Genomic DNA, 23,645 nt, shown 5'->3' with positions numbered 1-23,645 from the left:
TAATAATTCGCTGTATTTAAGATTCTCATTAAAAAATTATTTATTTTTAAATTGTGACAAAATGGTGTTAGATAGGAGAAAGTTGCAAGAGACCTTCTTTCTTGGAAATAAACCGAGTAAATAAAAAAACCCGAAATTTGTATTTTTATCAGTGGCGTACTATTTTTTTTTTAATTACCCGATGCGTATCACATCTACGCCACTGGTTGAAACTAAAACCTGTTCTTTTTACATTTAAAGTGTCTCTGTTAGGTAGATTCCTATAGTGAATAAATATAAAAGAATTAATAAAAAAAATAATTGAAAATAGTTCGTTCGTATTGGTCTTGGTCTTATGTTTTATGCGTTCGTATTGGTCTTGGTCTTATGTATTTGTATTGGTCTTATGTTTTATGCTAAGCTTTTATTTATTAGAAGCTTAAATAATACAAAAAATTATTTAACAAAAATACTTTTATTTAAACAGTCTTTTGAATATAGGATAAAAAAATGACTTATTCGAAAACAATCTTAAACCGATAGTACTTAAAATACAATTATTGAATTTCCTAAAACGTCATTAGTTGTGAATAGGAAATGAAACGGATGGCGCCGAGTTAGCGGGTACTGCTCCTTTCCTCCACAAGGACGTAATGGTTTTGGTTTCGGTGTAGAAGTTCAATCCCTGTTTGCCATAGAAGTGCAAATCACCGTGGAAACTGCCCCTGGATCCCGTAAAACTGAACATGGGTAGCGGAACAGGTATGGGAACGTTAACTCCTACTTGGCCAGCGTCTACTTCGTGTACGAATTGTCGCGCGTAGTTTCCACTCGTCGTAAAGATGGCGGTACCGTTACCGTACGGATTCGAGTTGATGATGGAGATAGCTTCCTCGAGAGTGTCGGCCGATATAACGGATAATACGGGGCCGAAGATTTCTTGTGTGTAGCAGTCGTACGAGGTTTTTACGTCGGTGAGGATGGTAGGTCCGACAAAATTTCCGTTAGGGTACTTTTCCACTTTTATGTTGCGTCCATCTAAGGGACATTTGGCACCCTAGAAAATAAGAAAATCTATTTTAGATATCGGTTTATATTAAGGTAGATATCCAAAAATAAAATAGAATTATACTCAGATACAAAAAAAAACGCAACGGAGATTTTTTTCGTCAAATTTAAGGTGTTATATTTTTTTTATTTTTAGTCATTTTTTTAGAAAACTGTATATAAATATATCAACTTTAATTCGTAAACTCGGTTTTTTTATAAACTTTAATATTTGGCATATTATACAGGGTTAATCAAGGGGTTTTTACCCTAACTTTAAAACACCCTTTGTAATAATTGTGTGTGTAAATTTTCCTAAAATACCGTGTGATAAAAAAAATGGCGTTAGCGTAGGGTTGCGAACTTTCAAAATAAAAAATAGAGTGTAAAAAAGAGGCATAATCGAAACATTTTCTGAAATCCTGTCCAAATGTCTAGGGTTTACTAAAATGTAATGTAAACGGTATGCGATGCGATTGATGGTCATTCTTACTTTCTTAAAAACAATTTTCAACAAAACTTTTTTCAAAGCATAAGCTAACAGTAAGTAAACATAAAATAGTTAAACATGTTTATCGCTTCCATAAATATTTCTTGTATGTAAATATTTCTTCTTTTTCTTTTCTGTACAAACGAGTGGGAGTAGCGAAAGACAGAGATTAAAATTTTTTTAAAGCATTGTGGCGATAGACAAATATTTTTTTAAATTCTGAGTTTGGTATGTAAAAAGAGGACCTTTTCAATGAGCGAGAGAAAAGAGGACAGTGAGATCAAAAAAATCCTCTGGAATAGCAACCTGGAATAGCAAACTGGTTGGCAACCCTACATTAGCGATGGCTATGAAATGAAGATCGCCCTCATTTTATATGTAAATTTATATGGGAAATGCCATCAATCGTCATTTTTCAGCCAACCGGACGACGTTTTTTTCGATCATACGGTAATATTTTTGTACGGCCAGAACTATAAATCCTGAGCATTTTATTTTTTGATTCATGTCAACACAAGCTTTGGTTAATTCTTAAAAGCGAAATGAAACTCCATCATATTCCTTAAAGAAAGTTATCAGATTTTGAGTCAACCAATAAAGGACCAAGGCGGGGCAAGTCAAAAATAGCGGACACAATTTTCTAGAATAGTAGAGACGCATAATGTAGTTTTTATATAAAGAAGCTAATGAACTTGGGTTAAACTTAAAAAATAACTTGTGTTAAATATTATGCCGGGACTACACATGCGGCATTTGATGATTTCCGAGCGCTCGTTAACGAAACTTCATCGTTTTCTCTGATCAGTGTGGACGGGGAAGTTGGAGTTCGGCGACTCTATCGGCGGCGAGAACGAGCGCTCGTCATTATGTCGTTATGGACTCTTTCTATCAGAGCTCGGCGATGCCCATATGTGTGGACGGAAAGGCGACGATGACGAGTGCGCGGAAATCGTCGACTGCCGCATGTGCTTTCGCGGCTTTACTTGAACTAAGCTTAACAAATATACCAATTTTTTTGAGTAAAAAAACAGAAACTTTAAAATACGTAATAGAAACTATAAAATATTCTTTCTGCCGAAAAGTACGCATTTTTAATGATTGTAAACCAATTTCTAATAATTGTAAAAAGGTTTTAGATCAAGCTGGTATATAACATTGAGTCTTTAATTAGATTTAATTTAATTTTCTTAATAACAGTATTGTAAAAAGAGTAACGAATTATTTATGATTTCCAACCTGTTTTATTCCAGCTTCAATTAAGGTATGTATTCTTTCTTTTGATTGAGGTGATATAACTGGTCCAACATCTGTACCAGGTTCGTGTCCTGCATTAACTCGCAATTTCTTGGCCTTTTCGACTAGATCAGGTATCCATTTTTGAGCTTCTCCAACTAGGATCGCAACACTTATTGCCATACATCTATAACAAAATATACTCAATAAGTATGGTTTATAATATATATTTTTTAATTTCACTATATACTATAAGACTGAATAATGATATTGGTTAAATTATTATTACTGTATTTTTTATTTATATTATTGCGATATATAGGCCCCTACAGATAGACGTTTTTGCACGCGTTTATGTACGTGCGTTCAAAAACGTGCATACAAAAACGTCAATGTGTATGCACAGAAACGTCACGTTTTTGAATGCACATTCGTTTGGAACGACGCTCATGATTTCTGTCGACGACAGAAATTTTGTACGTGCACGCAGGATTTTCTTGCAAGTCTCAACGTGTGGATGTGAACTGTACGTCGCACAACAGTAGCGTCGATTTGTCCCACAAGCTGCAGCGTTCTGTTGATTTGACTTTGCTAATAATTTCTTAGTAGAAATGTCTGATTGTAGAATACTATCTCGTGAATTCCTGCGGGAATTTATTGAATTGTACAGAGAAATGCCCTGCTTTGGCAAGTAAAATCCAAACAATATTTAGATAAAGCTAAAAAAACGAGGCTTACGCAAAGGTGGTTAGAAGCTACAAGTTGTTCAGCCAAAGGCTTCAGTTATAACTAAACTTAACAGTTTTCGGGGAAGATTTGGGAGGACTTGGAAGAAGGGAACATAAAATGGTTGTTGACTCCAAGAGATCTGGGTCGGGAGCGGATAAAGTGTATGTTCCTTCACTTTGGTACTATTACAAACCATTGGCGTTGATGAAGTCACTCTTTACACCACATACGGCGCGGTTAGGAAGTTTATTTATTTAGATTAGGTTATTTTTTTTAACTTTCGTTTGAAGCACAGCAGTGCACGCCACTGCTGCCAATACTAACTTAACCACTTCCTTGGACATCGCTCTAAAACACTGTGGATTTTCAGATTTTGTATGTGCATCTGTATGCAGTGCTAGTGCACGATTTTGTGTGCACGTTTTTGAACGCGCGTGCATAAACGCGTACAAAAACGTCCGTCTGTAGGGGCCTTATAAGTTTTATAAGTCACTAATATGTTTGCTTCAGGTTAGTAGAAACTTTTTCATTTGAATTAAATCCATTCATTTCATTAATTTAGAATATAATTATTACAATCACAGTTGGAACCTTTGGCGTTACAACCGCAAAATAAAACTAATTCACCACAATACACCAAAATATTTTACTTTTAAACACTAAACGTGCGTTTCACTAGCCATGTTAGCCATTATCAGCAGATGATTAGATCAGTTTTAATTATCTGCCGATGATGATAACTTCGCGAGTCCAGTGATGTTAACGCGCCTCCAGTATTTAAAAGTAAATTGTTTTGAATTGTGGTGAATTAGTCTTTTATTTTACTAGAATATAATTAGTGGAGCAATGGCAAAACGCCAAGAAGAACATATGAAATATCGTTGTAGATGGCATTCTTGCCTCTGAAATTTCCTTATGTAAATGCTATAAACAGCTTAGAAAACTTCTCCAAAGGAATCTAGAATGAGTGGGATTAATCACCGCGACCTTACAGGTCTATTGTGTCCCCCTTTCTTGAGTTATAAATCATCATACAGTCCCACGTCTTTGACAAAAGCCAGTATCTGAGACCAAAGAAAACCAATGCTAAATTCCTGTGGGACAATTTCAGTTAGTTTTTCACCGTTTAATATCTACTTGATAAAGGAGAAAAATCAGAAAATAGAGATACTTGAGGGACCTTCTTGAAAAACGGTGAAGAGAAAATGTGTTTCTATTATCGAGATCTACCAGCATTGAAAATATTATAGCTAAACATTTTTTTTATTGGGCGAATCCCTTGTAGTACTTTCGCTAGGTCTAAGGAGCATCTAGCTGTTTTGTCCCTGGTTGTAGTGTCGTGGCCAGGAAATAGCACCAAGACGTATAACGATGCCAGATGGGACTACCCCGAGGGGTGTCTCACTCGGGTAAAAAATGTACACGTACTGCCAAAATATCTTTCCACTGCTAAGCGACTGCCAATGACTATGAAGAAGACTGCCTGTGACTGCCATGTAATTATTAAAGGCGACTGCCATAAGACCGCCAATGACTGCCAGCAACTGCCAAGAAAATGTACATGTAATTCCAATAGTGAGACACCCCTCGGACTACCCTGTCCATCATACCAGGTACCCTCTATTGTCTGGTATCTCACGGGCAGAGGGCATAGGAGGAGGGTCTTGGTTTAATCGTTTGGAGTACCAGACGGAACTCCATTGTATCCGTTACTTCTACGTGCGGGCCTCAATCTTCCTCAAAGGAAACAAAAGCAGAAACACTTCTTGAAAAAAGTAATAACTCAAGCAAGGGGGACACAATAGATCTTTTAGATCGTGGTGATTTATCCATCTCGAATTTATTCTACATTCTACATTGGAAGAAATAGGATACTTTTATACAAAAACATGAGAATATTTTTAGCACATAAAGCATTGAAGTACCAACAGCTTAGAAAACTTTTTCAAAAGAAACTAATGCTGAATTCTTGTAGCACAATTTCAAATGTGATTGATTTTTCCTCCGTTGGGAATATCTACTTGATGACGGAGAAAAATCAGAAAACAGAGTTACCTGAAGTTAGAAACAATTCATAAAATTATTGTTACCTTTGTCCAGCTGCTCCACAAGAAGCTCCAATCAGAGCATCTAGAGCTGCATTTTTGTCAGCGTCTGGCAGAACAACCGCATGGTTCTTGGCACCCATGTTAGATTGAATTCGTTTTCCGTTTTTGGCGCCTCTTTCATAAATGTGCTTTCCTGCCCGATCGCCACCCACAAAACTGATTGCCTTAATGTCCGGATGATCACAGATAAAATTGACCGCGTCATGGGTACCGTGAATTACCTATAAGATATACAGATTATTTAGGCTGCTGCTTCAACCGTGGCACAGATAAAATCCGCATCATAAAGGAACTACTTCTTCGTTTTTCTTAGCAATAAATACTTATTCATTAAACTATTGTAGATCTTTTAAATAAAAGTAAGCTACTATAAACTTAAATAAAGTCCATAAACTAATTTCGATTTCGAAAATAGCTATTAACTGTCACTGGAAAATTGCCATGGCCACACCAGCTATCTTGATTGCCATTTTATTGAAAAATCGCCTTTTATTCAGAATCTGAGCCAGATAGGTATAAGAAACCATAATATAGTTTGAAAGAGCATTTAAATATGCTTCGAATTATTTTAAAAAATACAGAGAGTTGCATTTGATATAACAAAGTTTTTATGTAAAATAAATATTTAAAATAGACAAGCAGTTTTTGATACCTCTGTATACATTGAAGAAAGTAATCATTTTTTTAGTAAAGTTTATTTCTCTGGCTTAAAAGTTATCACAAGAATTAATTCTGAAAAGTAATGTACAGGGTCTTAACAACCTTTTTTTATTATAGCACGCATATTTAAATACAAGAAATATTAGCTGATTTAGTATCACCTAAAATATCTTGAGAAAGTTATCTGTGGATTCCGATAAAAAAACAAATAAAAAGTAAAATAATTTTATTTATACTTTCACACAGAGACATTGAGATCGATACATTTGTAATTTAAAAATAAGAATAATCGGTATTTTATTTAATTCCTCTAACCAATCTAAAAAAATGGCTACGGATGATTTTCTACTTCAAACTGAATAATAGAAAAACAGTTGACAAGATGTGATTAATCTGTTAAAGGACCTATAAATCAAATATCGGAGAAATGCAAAGGAAAGTGAAAGGAGTTAAACGTGCCCTAAATTCAAACAGTTTATTTTAAACTAGATGAGAAAGTTAAAATTCCGGTTCACACAAATTTCCACAATATGCAACATGTTTTAAATTTAATACTAAATTATTATCATCAATTTAAATGCAGGCAAATAGAAGATAATTTGAGAGATTGGGTATTATTAAATTAGTTAATATTAGACTCGTATTATGTCTGTTTATACATTAAATTAATGGAATTTCTCGGAATACCTATTATAATTATTCATCGATTATATCGATATAACTTCTAATATGCTTTAATTTTTTAGCTAGAATATTTATTTTGCCAAAAAGGAAGACAAACTATTAGGTATCCAAATCTTCAAAGGGCGTTATTAAAAGCAATGTGAGGAAACGAATGGATGTTTGTAGGATGCAATTTTTAACCCAAAATTTTATATTTAACACAATTTAGAGATTTTAGGGGGGGGGCGGCCCCCTCTGTATCTGCCACTGTTTTCAATATATAAACGCGGATTGTTCATCCAAAGATGTTTTCGTCAAAAAAAAAACGTATTATAGATATTACACATTTTAATATAGCAACACTGTCGCTTTTAGTTCCACACTGTTTTCGATATGCCTTCGCTGGCCGCGTTAGAGAAAATAAGTGTTTTATGCGTTGGCCGCAGAACGATTGGTGTTTCCACCGTACAGCACTTTAGACGCAAAGGGAAACCATATCAGCCTTGTCACGAATTCGCTCATTATAGGTTGCGTATCTTCCAAATTCTTTCAATCAATGTTATAAGTAGCGACGCATAGCGAGGCGAACCTGGCAACTACCGACTGCTCCACTATGTTTTTACCCCTCGTTTTTACCCTTAAGTAAGACAATTTATGAGCGGTACGTAAGAGAATCTATTACAAAATGCCAAAGTTAGACGAAATAACATTCTTTACTATTTAACCTTGATCTACTTCGGCTTACTTTGCGAGCAGTGCAGAGGTCGTTTCACAGAATTCAGAGGTTTCCGATGTTGTTATGGAACGCTTTGTGTATGCGGCATATCACGATTGTAAGGTTCTTAATCGATATTGGCCCTCCAGTCATGGCCTTCCGCTCTTAATGGTGGTTTGGTGCTGTATTTTTGTGATTAATACCTACAATAAGTCATAAATTCTTACATTAACTACGCCGGGTGGACATCCGACTTCATTTAGCAACTCCATTAATAGCATCGTAGCACCTGGGTCACGTTCCGATGGCTTCATTACCATTGTGTTACCGGCTATCAGAGCTAGAGGAAACATCCATAGAGGAACCATAGCAGGGAAGTTAAATGGACAAATTCCAGCAGTTACTCCTTGAAATGACGTAAAAATATTACTTGTTTCGGTTGAATCAACGTAAAATCGGATCAATAGACCTAAACTTAGTATAATATGGTAACACTAATAGAATAATAGAGGAAGAATTTTGAAAAAGTATAAATATCCGTGTCCGGCGTCTAAAAAAACTGATATTATTTTTTTTGTTCGACTAGAAATGTGACACTGACTAAAAAGAAATGGTTATACTTAATTTATTAGGATTTAGTTTTATATCCAGGTGACACATTATAGAATATTGAAAAAAATAAACGGATACATAGGAAAAAAATATTATAGGTAAAAAAACAGCAGTACCGCATTCGGATATAAAGAAGTAAAGTAGTGGAGTTAAAAATATAGAAATGTATTCAATTTTACTAATTGATCCTTACCTTTTTATAGATTATCAAATATATTAATAAATGGGAGTGTATTATAATGTATAACATGTATAAAATTTATTTCTATATGACTCACCTAATGGAACTTTGTACGAAGTAACGTCCATATCCTTTGAAATTCCTTGAAGGCTTTCCCCTTGGAGTAAGGTACCTGCTGCGCAAGCATGTTCTACCACCTCTAAAGATATTAAATTCATAAGCATATTCACTTTGTCAATTTTAAAACTTCCCACCCTTAATATCTTTCTTATTTTTATCTTTAGATATATTACTACAACCCCCTAGAGGGGGGTGGATGTCACCCTTACAATCTTAAATAGGAATGGGGGTCAAGTGGCACATCGTTTTAATGGGCGTTTAATTCTCTTTTCAGTAGTATATAACTTTGTTGCATTTTGTCCAGATGTTTCCGAATAATCGCGTTTCAAAGTTGCAGAAACAATTAAACATGCGGGCATTGAGATTTTGGGTTTCAGGATTATATTTGCTGCACATGCTTTTTTTGTTAAGGCAACTTATTTTTAGAATTTGTTGATAGAATAGCAAATCCTTTTGTGGAATTTCAGCGATAAGACATCGAATAAATGCATAGGTAGGTAGATACTGGTAATTTTTTTAGGATACTTTTTGATGTAAATTTTTGATGTTACTTTGCCAATCCCTAAACACATTTTCAAACGGTGCCACCCATGGCCGTAGCGAAGAAGAGGCAGGGGAGGGCCATGCCCCCCTGGAAGTTGCCTCTCATTCGAATTTGAGAAAAGAAACGTAAATGTTTCTGATGTTTTTTGTTTATTAGTATTTCGACCCCCTAGAAAAATGTAATGACTACGTCTATGTTGCCACCTAATCTTCTAATCATTTTACATGGAGACCAATAATTGCGATAATTTTTGTGTAAACACTAGCCTGAAAACCAAAATCTCAATGCGGGCATGTTTAATTATTTCTGCAACTTTGAAACGCGATTATTCGAAAACCTCTGGACAAAAAGCTACAAAGTAGGATACCACTGAAAAGAAGCTACGTCCTTTAAAACGATGAGCGACTTGACTCCTATTCCCATTTAAGATTGTAAGGGTGACATCTACCCCTTCTAGGGGGTTGAAAAAAAGGCTAAAAATATTCATTTAAAATGTCCCCCTTACAAATAAAATTGACGTGTCTTTCCGATTTTTCATATTTTTAACTGCAAGAAAGATATTAAAGGTGGGAATTTTAACATTGACACAGTGTAAAAATGGTTAGGTTAATGGTGTTGATCAAAATTTACCTCAAAATTTACAATATAAAATAAAAGTGAGTTATTAAGCTTTGTGTTGAAATTGATTTAAGGTTTAAGTCATTTTTATTTAATAAATGACTTAAGACCTAATATTTAAGTCTTTTTGAAACTGATTTGTTGCAGCTCTGATCCGGGGACACACTGTATACTTAATATACTTACGAATTCCTCGTAAAACATCACCGTCGGCATCAGGAAGCGTTTTGCCTTGTTCAAGAGTTATATTAGCCGCAATCTTCTTCATATCCCTTCTAAGTGCCGCTTGCAGTTTTAACATTATTTGTTGCCTAGTAAGAACTGACGTATTCTTCCAAGAGTCGTATGCGTTTTTACTAGATTCAACTGCTGCTTCCATTTCTAAAAATAATTGCGATATTTTTTAATTTTTCTTTATAGCAAGTGAATTAAATTTTGTTTTTAACCATCTACTTAAATTTATTCTAATATAGGTAATACACTCACCGGTACGAAAAACGGGTACCTTAAAGTTTTGATGTATTTTAAAGTTTAATATATTTTGTTCTAGTGGGTTCATGTTGATACTTTTTTAACCAATATGTAGCTAAATTAGGTGCCCGGTGGCGTAGAGGTACAGGCACTCGTCTACCAATCTCAAGGTAGTGTGTTCGAATCCCACACCCGGCATTTCATCAGCCGACTATTTTATTAAAATAAAAATAGTTTGGGTACCTATTTTTGGTCGACTCAGCCTTAAATGAGTATTTAGGATTCACAATCCTGAGGTAATAATAGGCAGTTGAAAGGTAGTGCTCGCCACATTACCTTCCTTGTATACCGAACGGCTCTAGTATGGCAAGCTGTACCTTGCTACTCCCAAGGCGTGAAACGCTATATACGGGAGCTATTATTATTATTATTATTATGTAGCTAAATTATTTATTTTTTTCGCAATCTTTTTCATGTCCCTTCTGGTTCATATCCCTTCTGAATCTCTTTCTAAATTAAAAATGAAAGTTCCCATCTGTCAATTATACCAGGGAAACCAAAATGTTGATATTTTGGTAAAAGTTTCACAACACCCTGTGACTGTGGAACATGTTAAGACAGTAAGGAATTTAAAAAAGCGATCGGTTCTACAGTCCAGATATGACATTCCATATCCGCTGACCCGGTTGTTCAGAGTACAGATATTACAGAGTACATAATAATCGGGACTGCGACATATCCGATATTTCTCTGCGGTAGTCCACTAACGTACAAATATTAATGAAAAGTAAAGATCACGGCGGAACAAATCTTTTAAAAATTTCTTGCGTGTATCGGCGGATAATGGCCTATCATTGCCTATTATCGAGAACCGCATATTTTTCAGGCTGTCGCGTCGCACCGACATAAAATATGTTCTGTCGTTTCTTATCAGATTGGATGATTTCTTATCATAGGGCTTCGTCCGTCAGTCCCATTAGCCTTAGATGCATATTCAACTTACAATAGCCGCCCATAAATGCAAGGAATTTTTAAGCGATAACTTCCGCAGTTCATATATGACATTCCATATCCGCTGACTCGGAAGTTTACCATCTATATGTACATCCTTTCTCGATAGTTTGTTTTTTGGTTCATCTCAATAGCTTTATTTTTCTTAGAGATATTCGCTCTTGAATAAGATACTAACATTTTTTCGTAATTTTTACATTAAAACCATGTGTTTGCTTTTGGCACGGCCTTAATGTAAAAATTACAAAAAATATTAGTGTCTTCTTCAAAAGCGAATATCTCAAAAAAAAAAAACTATTGAGATGAACCATAGATACCTCTTTGAGATGAACCATAAACTATCGAGAGAAGATGCACCCAGATGTTAACATTATTTTCTAATTCCTTGATTTTTAAGATATTGTACAGGGTTTTTAAACTTCCATCAAAATAACAACATTTTGTGTCCCCTCGTATAATTAGCACATGGGATCTTTCATTTTTAATTTAGAAAGAGATACTAAAAAGTAAAATAATTTACTTATAAATGGCTTAAAATATCATCAAAATTGGTTCATTACATCAGAATATCTAAAACTTCAAAATACATAAAAAATTTAAGGTGCTTGATTTTGGTACTTGTGAGTGTGATGCCTATAAATTTATAACAGTAATTTTTATGTTTCGTTGTTTTCTCTCTCTTTCCAATTGTTCCTCATAGCTGAGGGTCGTGATAAGTTCTTATATGAAAATACTTTTTGTTTTATAAGATCTTTCCAGGCAAATCTGTATTCAGCTCGAGTGTAGGGGTAGACCCGTTGTTTGTCTTATTTGATAGATCCATCTTGTTGGGGATCGACCTCTACATCCTTTTCCTTATCACCATTATTATCGACACACACATCACCAGTTATAATAATTATATTAGACATCACCAGTTATAATAATTTTTTTTCCATGTTGTTGGCAGGTCTTCGAGCAATGTGTCCAAAATACTCGAGGATGCGTTTCAGACAGATTGCAGACTGTCGGGTGGTATACAATAAGTGAGTATGCGACAAATGATGAGAGACTGGAAGCATTCAGGGGTCGCAGTAACTTCAAGCAATTTATTCCTTCAAAACCAAATAAATACGGAATTAAAATATTTGCTTTGGTAGATGCGAAAATGTATTATTCGTACAATTTGGAAGTTTATGTAGGTCGGCAACCAGAAGGTAGATTTCAAAAAAGTAATGACCCAAAAAGTGCTGTTTTACGTATGATTGAGCCAATAACAAAAACAAGCAGGAACATTACTGTAGACAACTGGTTTACATCTTACGAATTAATGAACGAACTCCTTCAAAATCACAAGCTAACTCTTGTTGGAACATTGCGAAAAAACAAAAGAGAGTTGCCCCCAGAATTTGTGAATACAAAACATCGTCCAGTCAACTCAAGTATGTTTGCTTTCCAAAAAGATAAGACTCTGGTATCATACGTCCCACGAAAAGGAAAAAACGTAATACTGTTATCCAGCATGCATTTCGATTACGAAATTGACCCTGGTACTGGCGACAGCTTTAAGCCTAGTATTATTACATTTTACAATAAAACGAAGGGTGGCGTTGATATTGTTGATGGGTTATCAGCAAATTATAATTGTGCCAGAAATACAAAATGTTGGCCAATGGTTGTTCTGTATTCATTACTAAATATAGCCGGGATAAATTCTCACATACTATTTACATCAAACAACCCTAATGTAGATTTGAAACGTAGAAGATACTTGATGAAGTTGGTCCGTGAACTGATAAGTGAATACCAAAAATATAGGGCAACCCCCACCAATTTACCACGTCAGGTTAGATATCGTAGACAAGAGGCTGCAGGAATGTCTCAGGAACAAAGACAGCGTCCAGAAGCTGGAAAACGTAAAAGATGTGAAGAATGTGTTAAAAAAGATAGTAAAACTAGTTACTATTGTAAAAAGTGTTACAAATATTTATGCCTAAGTCATGCTAATATCTATTGTAAGGTATGCGAAGAAGGTAATATTGATATTGATGATCAGAGTATTTAAATATTATTTTTATAATTACTAATAAAATATTTGCTAAGAAATAACTTTTTTGCTTTTAAACCTCAACTAATATAAATAAATGTGTACCCTAGATGTTCTATATATGTCCTGGATGTTATGTTTTATGTGTAAAATAAACAAGCGCGACTACCGCCGGGTTAATCCTTGGTCGACGCTTCCACATATCTATTGAGTTACTCAGGACTACATTTAAGTATTTAAAACCCTTCGTCAGGTTTCATAAAAGACAAAATAATTTTTTTATGGTTTTTCTTATTTCATTACCTAATGTAAGTAAATTTTCAATTTTGCAAAATGCACAATTCTGCATTGAATTTTTTGATTTTAATTTCCGTGCATTGTACAGGATAAATAATTTTAACAACGACAATCCGCTAAATAAAATCACGTTTTTCTGCAATATAATTTTAACGCGATTGTTTTAATTTACCTGCCTGTGTACTTTGTGGCACTCTGGTAATCAGGTTATTCGTAGCCGGGTCATGCAAGTCAACCCATTGTGTTGCTTTCGAGTCGACAAACTGACCGTTAATGAATAGTTTCGTCGTTGGAGCTACATTGGAGTAATTCCGTTTAAGTGCGTTGAATACTGGCGAAGTCTGAAACAACCACAAATTAAATTAATACATTGTATGAATACTAGGGTGCACCAAAAAATATATTTTTTTAATTCCCGTCAAAATATCGTTCACGACGATGAAAAGAAATTCTGGTAAAGTTTGAGATCTTAATATTAATTTTAATAGGAGTCTCATGGTGATTATTTCCCATTGAATAACACAGGATTTTTTTTAAATTTTATTTTGTTTTAACAAATAAGCGTATTGTAAAAATCAATACGTATTCTTGTAGGAAACTGAACGGTCTTCAAAAAAGGTCTGATATGATTTTTCATTTAATAGACTCGTTTGAAAGTTATTGAAGGTTAAATTTCAACTTCGTTTATGACAACTTCCACAATTTTTATATTTTATTGCGAAATAATGGCTCAAAAACACAAAATATCCCATTTTTCGTAAAGTTCGTCAGTGTTCTTCTGGTAAAACATTGAAATTACCATCATTATTAATTATCGTTAATTACAAAAGTTACGCATCTTCCTGATTCAATATAGTCATTTATTTTTAACTACGACTGTGTTTTTTTGTATCTTGCCTGGCGTCCAACATTTTTAGATTTAGCAGTTTTAGTGTAATTTGGTTTCCTCCAGTGAAATACAAACGAATCATGACTGCTCTATTGATGAAAAGCGCAAGGGGCAATATAACTTTTTATATAATAATTTTAAGGGGCAATACAGCCATCTCATCCGATAGTCAAACAACCTTAAGCGCGGCGATCAACTCAATAACCATTAATTCGAAGTTGGTCAAAGAATGTCTGGGGGAGCTGAACATATTAGGTAGAGAAAATAAAGTCCTCTAAAAAACCAAGAATCGTCCAACGGTCTAAGACTCTCGATGGAAATTCTCAAGAAAAATCAAAGATTTGTCTAACAATCTTCGATAGTTATACCAGTTCGATAACAATAACTAGTAAGAACAATCTTCGGATCGTCACGGGGTTTTTAGAGTCCGCTAAGACGACAACCATTGGTGCCATGAAATTTGATACGGCTGATATCGGAGATGGAGATTCAACCTCTGTAATTCCTAGATACTGAACTAGAGTAGATTCTGGCTTTTGTCACAGCGCTGAGACCATATGATGAGAGACTCAAGAAAGGGGGACAAACTAGATCTATAAGGTTGCGGTAACTTCCTCACTCCCATACCATCTACAAAAAAGCTACAGTGACATTGGATTTATGTAAAAAACTATTTGTCAACCACTTGTTTTAGCTACTCGTTGAAGGATAACAGAGATATGAGGAGTGTTCCGAAGTACAACCTTTTCATTCATTCCCTGTATTTAGACGAAATAAAATGGCTTTTGAAATAGGATCGTAATTTTCTCGAAGAAGTAGACAACTTCTTTAACAACAATACCCGATAGAAATACAGAGAAATGGAAGACTTTGTATACATCTACCAGTGTATATTCTCCAAGCTAAGGTCATCATAAAAACTGAGCTATATGCTCCTGCGTGTACTTGCTGATAGAACAGCATTGCACCAGAAAAATATTAAACATAATTTCGGATACTGGACAATCCGCTTTAAAAGAGTTTGAAGCAACGAAATGCACATCCATGATAATTATTTACTGTAAAAATTAATCAATTCACTAGGAGATAGGAACAATATGTCGTCGTTATGGATACCAGGACATGCCGGCTTAGAGGGAAACGAACTTTTCGAGAGAGTGAGACTGCAGGTAGTAGATAGTCACGGAATGAAACATGCTAGGAAAATATTGATGGAGTCGTTCAAAAGCAGAATCGGAGAACTCTTAAAAACTGACAGAAATAGCGCGCCTATGTTTCCTGCAGTATAGAAAAGTCACTGCAGGCCGAGAGTACATCTGCTGCAGAGGATGGATCTGGTGGAAGAAGGTGAATAACTCCTCTGCGTGAAAAGTGACGAAACTATGAAATACGTTATGTGTACCTGCTCAGCTGGATCTGGTGACCTAATCATGCATCAGGTTTGAGTTGTTTGTCAAATCAATGGAGACATACTCGTATAACTCTCCGATATGGGTAGGGGTGGATGGGGAAGTGGAAACCGGTCCGGGAAAAACAGGCAACCGGCTCAAATTCACAAAAACAAAATGACCATAACGAAGAAACATATTTCATTTATTAATATATAGGTAAGTAAAGGTGTTTTTCGCTCGTGCGAAAAAGCTCTTTTGCCTCCGGTTTAAAAAAAATAAAACTGTCTCGATCAAAATTTTCGTAAAGATCAATATTAGATCGGACATCTGAATTTTTACTACAAAATGGCTCAGTTTTACAGGGTCCTTATATACTGCTTTATTTCCATTATCGATAACGGTAATTTGATCTGAAATAGGCTACGATTTTGAGTCACGATTTTGAGAAACTTTAGACTTCCTGATTCATTCAGTTCAGCTGACCCAATCCTCTGTGAAATACATTACTTTTAGCTTTTCGGTTAGGTTTTACTTTTTTACACATTGTAGAAAGAAATTCTCTCTTTTCTGCTACAACAACAGCCTCTTCGTGTACACGTGTTTTTAACAGAATGATCTCGGCGGTCGCCATTAAAACTGCAGCATTTTTTAGGTTATTATATAGTTCTTATCACGAATTTTCCCCTATACTTTTCTACATTTGGCATCTTGTATGGTAATGCCATGACTCAAACGAAAAAAACCTAGGCAATACCTAGGCAGTGGATATAAATGTGTTTTGATGTAATGCTATGTTACAGTCCATAATAAGAATATTTGGATTTTCGAGACATCTTAATATTTTATTATCTAATCTAGTTTAAACCTTATTTAACTCTTCTCTACTGTCTCAGTAATTTTTAGCAAATTCATTTTAGCAACATTATAAACAACAATTTAGACTTGACTTTTAGTTCTCAGACTTGGCTATTAGTCCGTCCTCAATTCAAACCAAACATAGATATGTTTTCTCCATCAACCGCAGAGTTCGCGTCAAATTCGTCTACCTTTTTACAAAGGGGTGCTCGAAAAAGATTGCACCGAGGCCCCCAGTTGTCAATCTACGCTACCGTATTCTTAGTATACATTTAGATCGAGACTATTCAAATTTACCAAATGCTATTCATTCTTTTTTTCTGCTGCCTGTCAGTCATTTATTACTTATTAATAAAAGAATAGTGGGTAAAACTATACAGGGTGAGTCTTAAATAAGTGTAAATATTTTCAGGAGTGGTATATTTCGACCCCAGGAACAGGTCTATGAGTTTTTTTTGCAAAAAAGATGTTAAAAATCGAGCATTTTCTTTTAAATATTCCTGTATATTTTAGAAAACTTTTTAGAACTTCCTGTTCACCGCAAATTTTCCCACGGTATAGTTTCTTAATCTCTGATATTACGGCACTAAAAGAAATGCATATACCGAAAAATTGATGTAGCTCAATTTTTTTTTAAATAAATTTATTTTTTTTAATTTCCAAACTCGATTGGACTTATTTGAAACTCGGTAAAGAGAATATATTATATTTATTTTATTGAGATCTACCAGCCCTGAAAATATTTGCACTTATAGACTCACGTTGTATAATAAAAATTTCCAAACCGAACAAACAACAGATGATTATTAAAATTATAAGTGTCCCAGGTCCCAGAGAAAGACATTTTACATTTACATTTATTTTTTATTTTAGTTATTTTACAAATTGGTGTTTATGTTTAAAGGCAACTGACGATTATACTGATGCAAATTGATTAGTTAGTTATGGAGTTACTAAGGATCTTACGCCACTTTAGTTAGAAGATTAACCATTTAATTTTTGCTAATCCAATCTTTTTTTGAGCTCGGATCGGGACCGGCCCCTCGGCCCATCTTTCCACCGGCCCACCGGGAATTTTCCCATTTTCGCATATGGCCCATCCACCCCTGGATATGGGTAAAATTTAACTAATTTTATTGTAGTTCTTGGTCGCAATGTTGGCCAAGAGTCGATTCCATACTGGGGACCCAGTCTTGGTAAAACGCAATACAAATGCCAACGTAGTAGGTTTAAATATTTTTTAATTATTCGATAAGGTATCAGTTAAGATTCTGGAGGTTTGACACATAGAAATAATAGTAAAGAAAAAATATATAAAAGATATGAAATATATAATGTAAATTGTATATACTGCAGGACAATTATTTTATATAAATTAATATTTTGCCTATATTTTTAGAATTACAATTCTACAAATATGCAAATTTAATAGAGCTTTTGAACAATTTTTCGACCAACCTGGAGAAAGGCAGCATAGAATAATTGTTTCACAGGCCAGTTAATGATTTCAAAAAGAATGTCACTACTAATTGGAAATGTTTAGCTTAAGCTACATGAAAAGAGTAATTATAATTCAGGTTAACAACTTGTGACAGTTAAAAAATATCATGAGAAAATATATTATTTTAAGATGGTCAATTGTTGTAAAAAAACAGTACATCATATCGTCCTATTGCGGCCAAAAGTCACTAACTAACATTTTTCCGAACAACCAAATTCAATCACTAACTATGTTTTGAAGCGGAGAATCGATTGCAAAAGTCATTAACTACGATTTCTGGCTATTTATGTTTTATTTTAATACCGAATAGTTACTAACTATAACATCTTTATGCAATGCAATTCATCTTTAAACGCATTTTTCTCGGAAGTAATAAAAAGTAAGTTAGTGACTTTTGGCAGCAATGGGACGATATTATAGTTTATATGACTGTTGATTGATTTATAAAATGTGATTTATAAACATATTTACAGTTATTTTTTATTTAAAAGATAATTGTGATTTCTTAATTTTTGGTAAATATTTAGTTAATCATTAAGAAATTATTTGACTTCGTAATATCTTTATTATCGTACTGTTTACTACATTAAGCAAGATCCTAAATTAGCCAACGACAATAAGAATTAAGTTAACTTTTAAACGAAAAAAATATTTGTCTCTTATTTTCATTTTATTTTAAAACTACCTTTATTAGTTGGTCTAAAATATATGCGAAAAGAAACTATTTGAAGTTCTAAAATTTATGAGCATTTTAGAAAAATAGTCTAATCTTTTAAATAAAATTTGACCTATTGGCTAAAATTACAAAAATATATAATTATAGGTTTTTAACTTGTTGAATGAGTTTATGACTATCTTTACGAGTTAACAATATTATCATTTGACTGATTATTCATTTAATAATACAATCATAATAAAATAAGTCTGTTATTGTGTTCATAATAATAAAAGACCCGTTTGATAATTCAGCATTTTCTAAAGAAATTAAATTATGCCGCTATACTATACTGACTAGTCTCCTCTGATCCAGCTAACGATTTTTAAAACAGGAAATCTAAATAATTCATGCAATATCATTAACTTATGGGAAACAGAGTAAAAAAAACGGCGTCAGCGATGGCTATAAAATAAAGATCGCTGTCCTCAATCGTCATTTCCTAGCCATCTAGACGTCTTAACTTTCAGGCATACGGCACTTTAGATGTTTATTCATTTAATAATGCAAAACAATGACTGATAAAACTGTTGTAATTAAAAATATAGAGAACATTTAAGATATTTATTTAAGATTTAAGAAACAGAGTATCTATAGCAGAGACAACTACCTATAGGGAAATTAAAACAACTTTCGTTGCACGTCATCAATGACACCATGCGTCGTCTTATGGAGTTTGCTGGTGGTCGTATTATCACCGTACATAAAACGAGTTTTATGTACGGTGGTATTATGATGTGCAACGAAAATTATTTTAATATCCCTTTTATAGTTCAGTATTTTTCAGTAATATTGAAAAAAAGGGCGACGCAGTGGCCTGTCATTATAATACTAGATGCTAATTTTAGTGATAAAATTGAAACAAACTCATTTTAAAATATTAATATTTAATTTTAAATAATAATATTTTTTTTCAACCCTCACAAAAGTGTCAGTTTTTGCAACGTGATTGACAATATAAAAAAGTCATTATAACGCCTAGGCATAAAAGTAAAGCACTTTTACGCCTAAGCATAAAAGTACGAAAATTTATTATTAAACTGACATAAAGTGTCAAATTCAAGAAGCCCGTAACCATAGTTTCTCTTTCATATATAATTACATACAAAGTACCTATGACTTTTTTTTATTATTAATTATTACTTATATTATTTGCAACGTTTAAAAAAAATAATTACAGTAACAAACATATTCTCAAAACAGTTAACTCAGTACAGTTTTTAATTAGATTTTGTGTGAATGGTTGCTTTTTCAAAGATTTATGTTAGATATGTAGGTATAAACAGGCATATGACAAAGTTAAAAGGACGGAGGTGTTTAGAGCATTAACAGAATTAGGGGTTAGCAAGAAACTGACCAAGATGATAAAATTGACAAGAGACAGTAAATGAAGTCAAAGTAAACAAGAAAACAACGGAAAAATTTATAATCAGGGACGGATTAAGACAGTATCTCCAGTACTGTTTAGTGTAGTATTAGAAAAATTTACAAAATATGCGGGAATCAACAGAGAGGGCTATCTGTATACAAAAAGACACCAATATTTAGCCTTTGCCGATGATTTAGTTATCATAGCAAGAGATCGGAAAGAGCTGATATCGGTGACCAAAAGACTAGAAAATCAAGCGCAAAAGGCTTAATGAGAAGAAAGGTTTAATGAGAAGAAAACGGTTTAACGGTTAAAAAGGTTTAATGAGAAGAAAACGAAACTTATGGAGTGGTCAGATATGGATTTTGAGAAGGGAAGATGTCTACAAATGGATTCTGAGAGAGGTAAACGATACAAGTTTGAGGAAGTAGATTAAGAGTAAGAACATTTCTAGAAGTATCAGAATGTACCAAACAATGATACGACCGTTGATTGAAAGAACTTATTTCCTTCAATCAACGATACGACCAATAGTGCTGTATACATGTGAAGGCTAGCATGTTAGAGATTTGGGAAAGAAAAATACTGAGGAAGATTTTTGGAGGAAAGAAGATAGACAGCATATAGACCAGAAGAACAAATGAAGAATTAACGCAACTATATCGGGCACCGAGTATAACGGGAGTAGCAAGAGCACAAAGACTGAGAGGGCTGGGACACATTGAAAGAATGGCTGAAGTAAGAGTTCCTAGTATGAAACGTGAAATAGGTGGAAGGAGAACGAGAGGTAGACCGAGAATCAGATGGAAAAAGGATGTAGAAGAGGACTTGAGAAGGATAAGAGTGGATGGGTGCAGAATAAAGGCGAAAGACAGAAAGAAACGGAGAAAGGTAACCAATCAAGCCATGAGATTTTTAGGCTTTTAGAGCTATTATATGTATATATATGTATATATATAATATATATATATATATATATATATATATATATATATATATATATATATATATATATATATATATATATATATATATATATATATATATATATATATATATATATATATATATATATATATATATATATATATATATATATATGTAAGTATATCATATTTAAAACAGACGAATTAATAAAAATTATGTATTTTGCGGGCTTGAAGCTTTGAAGTGTCCACTGCTGGACGTAGGCCTCCCTCAAATCGTTCTACCCTTCTCGGTTCTGTGCCACTTGGATCGAGAAAAATACAATATGATCGAAAAAAAAACGGCGTCAGCGATGGCTATAAAATGAAGATAGCTGTCCTCAATCGTCATTTCCTAGCCATTTAGACGCCTTAATTTTCAGGCATACGGTAGTTTTGATGTTTATTCATTTAATAATGCAAAACAATGACTGATAAAACTGTTGGAATTGAAAATATGGAGAACATTTAAGATATTTCGCTAGAAGGGAGATATTATTTCTTGTGTTTCGGTATTTAGGCAAATTTGTATGTAAAATGTAAAAGCAGTGAAATGTTCATGAGAAGCTATTTCTGGTGAATTCTAACCCAGTAGCATTTTACAAAAACTAACTATTGTTTTTCTATAGATAGGTACATAGCAGGTAAGTAAGGAGCCCAAGTAAATGGGGATTTATCGTGGGGACCTGTTGTATTGGGAAAATTAGATGATAAAAAGAAGAAAAAAAATATATGCTGTATGCTCTGGTGAGGGAAGCGTGTACAGGTTTTCAAAAATGTAAAAAAGTCACAAAGAAATACCCGAGCTTTTCAGATATGCATGATAATGTGCTTCTGATAACGAAGGGATATTAATTTGCCGATTTGCATGGTGGGGTGGCCCTACGAAGGAGTAAAAAGTGAGAAAAGAAAGAAAGTATTTGACCGCGTCAGATATTCAGCAGGGATGTTAATGAAGCGTGAATCATATCAGTGAATTCTAAAAAAGCTCCTGTTGAAAAGACTGACTATTTGGATACGATCAAAACTTAGGACAGAGTTTTTAGAAATGAGGCGTGAAGTTGCAAAACCTATCTTTCGGGATATGCAAAAATTGTTTTAGCAAATGTTTGAAGCGTTATTTTACAAAAAAAACGTGCCCATTGAGTGGAATCATTGTTTTGTATGTGGATTTTCTAGATATAAAAATTAATATTTAATTTTTAAAGAGAAAAAACACAAAAATAATTAGGATAAGGCGGGTTTTCGTGCAGTATGATGCGTATTGCGGATTTATGACTATAGCTAAGATATTTGTATCCTAACTTGATTTATTACATATGTCATTTTATTAAAATTAGGTAAGGATTTGAAATGGATAAGACGTCTGTAGTAATATTATACTTATGTAAAAACTCGTAAAAAAATGCGGGTTTTGTAACAATAATGACAATAAAAAACAAATATCAGACGGATTTTGCAGCAGTAACGTAATTTGTAGTTAATTTAATATAAGAATATAGGCAACTTTTGCTGCAGTTATGTTTATGTAGATTTCAGGGCCCCACTATTAATATATCATTAGGACATTTTTTAAATGAATTAGGCGGGTTTTGCAACTTCAAACCTCAAATACATAGTTGTCAGAACAACTCTTTATTGATGATTTTACTTCAGTACGTGCAAATCGACAGATTATGTTTTTCCTGTGACTCTTGAATGAACATAAAAAAAACCGGTTCGATAATGTTCAGTTGACATATTTATTGGCAACTTTGCGACTCTCCTGCTATTTCGTTATGTCACGCTTAAATCGTCAGATTATTTAAATAGACAGGTTTCGGCATGCTCTGCATGTATGGGTGGGGGTACTTAACAGGGTGTAAGGTTTCTCCCCTTACGTTATTCTGCGCGCTTGAGTAAATCCCCAAATCTCTGCTTAGGCTCCCTTACTAATATATTTTGTTATACGCATTTTAGAACTTGAATTATTATTTATTTAGCAATGCAATCACCAGATAAAACGGTAGGAGAATTATAAACAAAAAAAATCGTAAAGAACATTAATTAGTCAACTTAGATATTAGTTGATATTAGTAAAATTAATATTTTATATATAATTTAAGAATTATTTCCTATGCTTTAAGCTACCTATTATAGAATATATAAACAAGGCTATTATTAAAACAGGTAATCTAAATATAACTTACTAATAATTAAACTAATAATAAATAACGAATAACTTACTAAATTAACATTAAATAATCGTAAACAAAATTCTACTGAAACGTTCGAAAATAGTAAATAAACGATACTTACAGCTGATCGGATCATTGGTGCTAGTGTTGACCCTGACGTGCGTGGAAGATAGGCAGACAACTGCTCGTTAAAAACTCGCTTTAGTAACAATAAAACGATAACGAAATTTTGAATTTCGTCAGTCCCTACTCCGATTTAAATTCGTTGTCTGGATTTAC

At 33.7% G+C, this 23,645-nt stretch overlaps 1 protein-coding gene across 1 annotated transcript; it reads right to left on the bottom strand.

Moving 5' to 3' along the window:
- Positions 1-435: 435 nt before the first annotated feature.
- Positions 436-23,645, bottom strand: LOC115878127 (probable methylmalonate-semialdehyde dehydrogenase [acylating], mitochondrial). Its single transcript, XM_030894501.1, has 8 exons — positions 23,488-23,645; positions 13,677-13,845; positions 9,886-10,080; positions 8,515-8,616; positions 7,852-8,030; positions 5,569-5,807; positions 2,753-2,936; positions 436-1,036 (listed from the first exon to the last, which is right to left on the bottom strand). The coding sequence occupies exons 1-8, from the start codon at positions 23,500-23,502 to the stop codon at positions 560-562; spliced, it is 1,560 nt and encodes a 519-aa protein (XP_030750361.1). The 5' UTR covers positions 23,503-23,645; the 3' UTR covers positions 436-559.

The sequence above is a fragment of the Sitophilus oryzae genome, unplaced genomic scaffold (assembly GCF_002938485.1).
Source record: "Sitophilus oryzae breed Bouriz unplaced genomic scaffold, Soryzae_2.0 scaffold_1062_pilon_pilon, whole genome shotgun sequence".
Lineage (NCBI taxonomy): Eukaryota > Metazoa > Arthropoda > Insecta > Coleoptera > Curculionidae > Sitophilus > Sitophilus oryzae.
The sequence above is the reverse complement of the archived record's forward strand: the minus strand, read 5'-3'. Positions and strand labels throughout refer to the sequence as shown.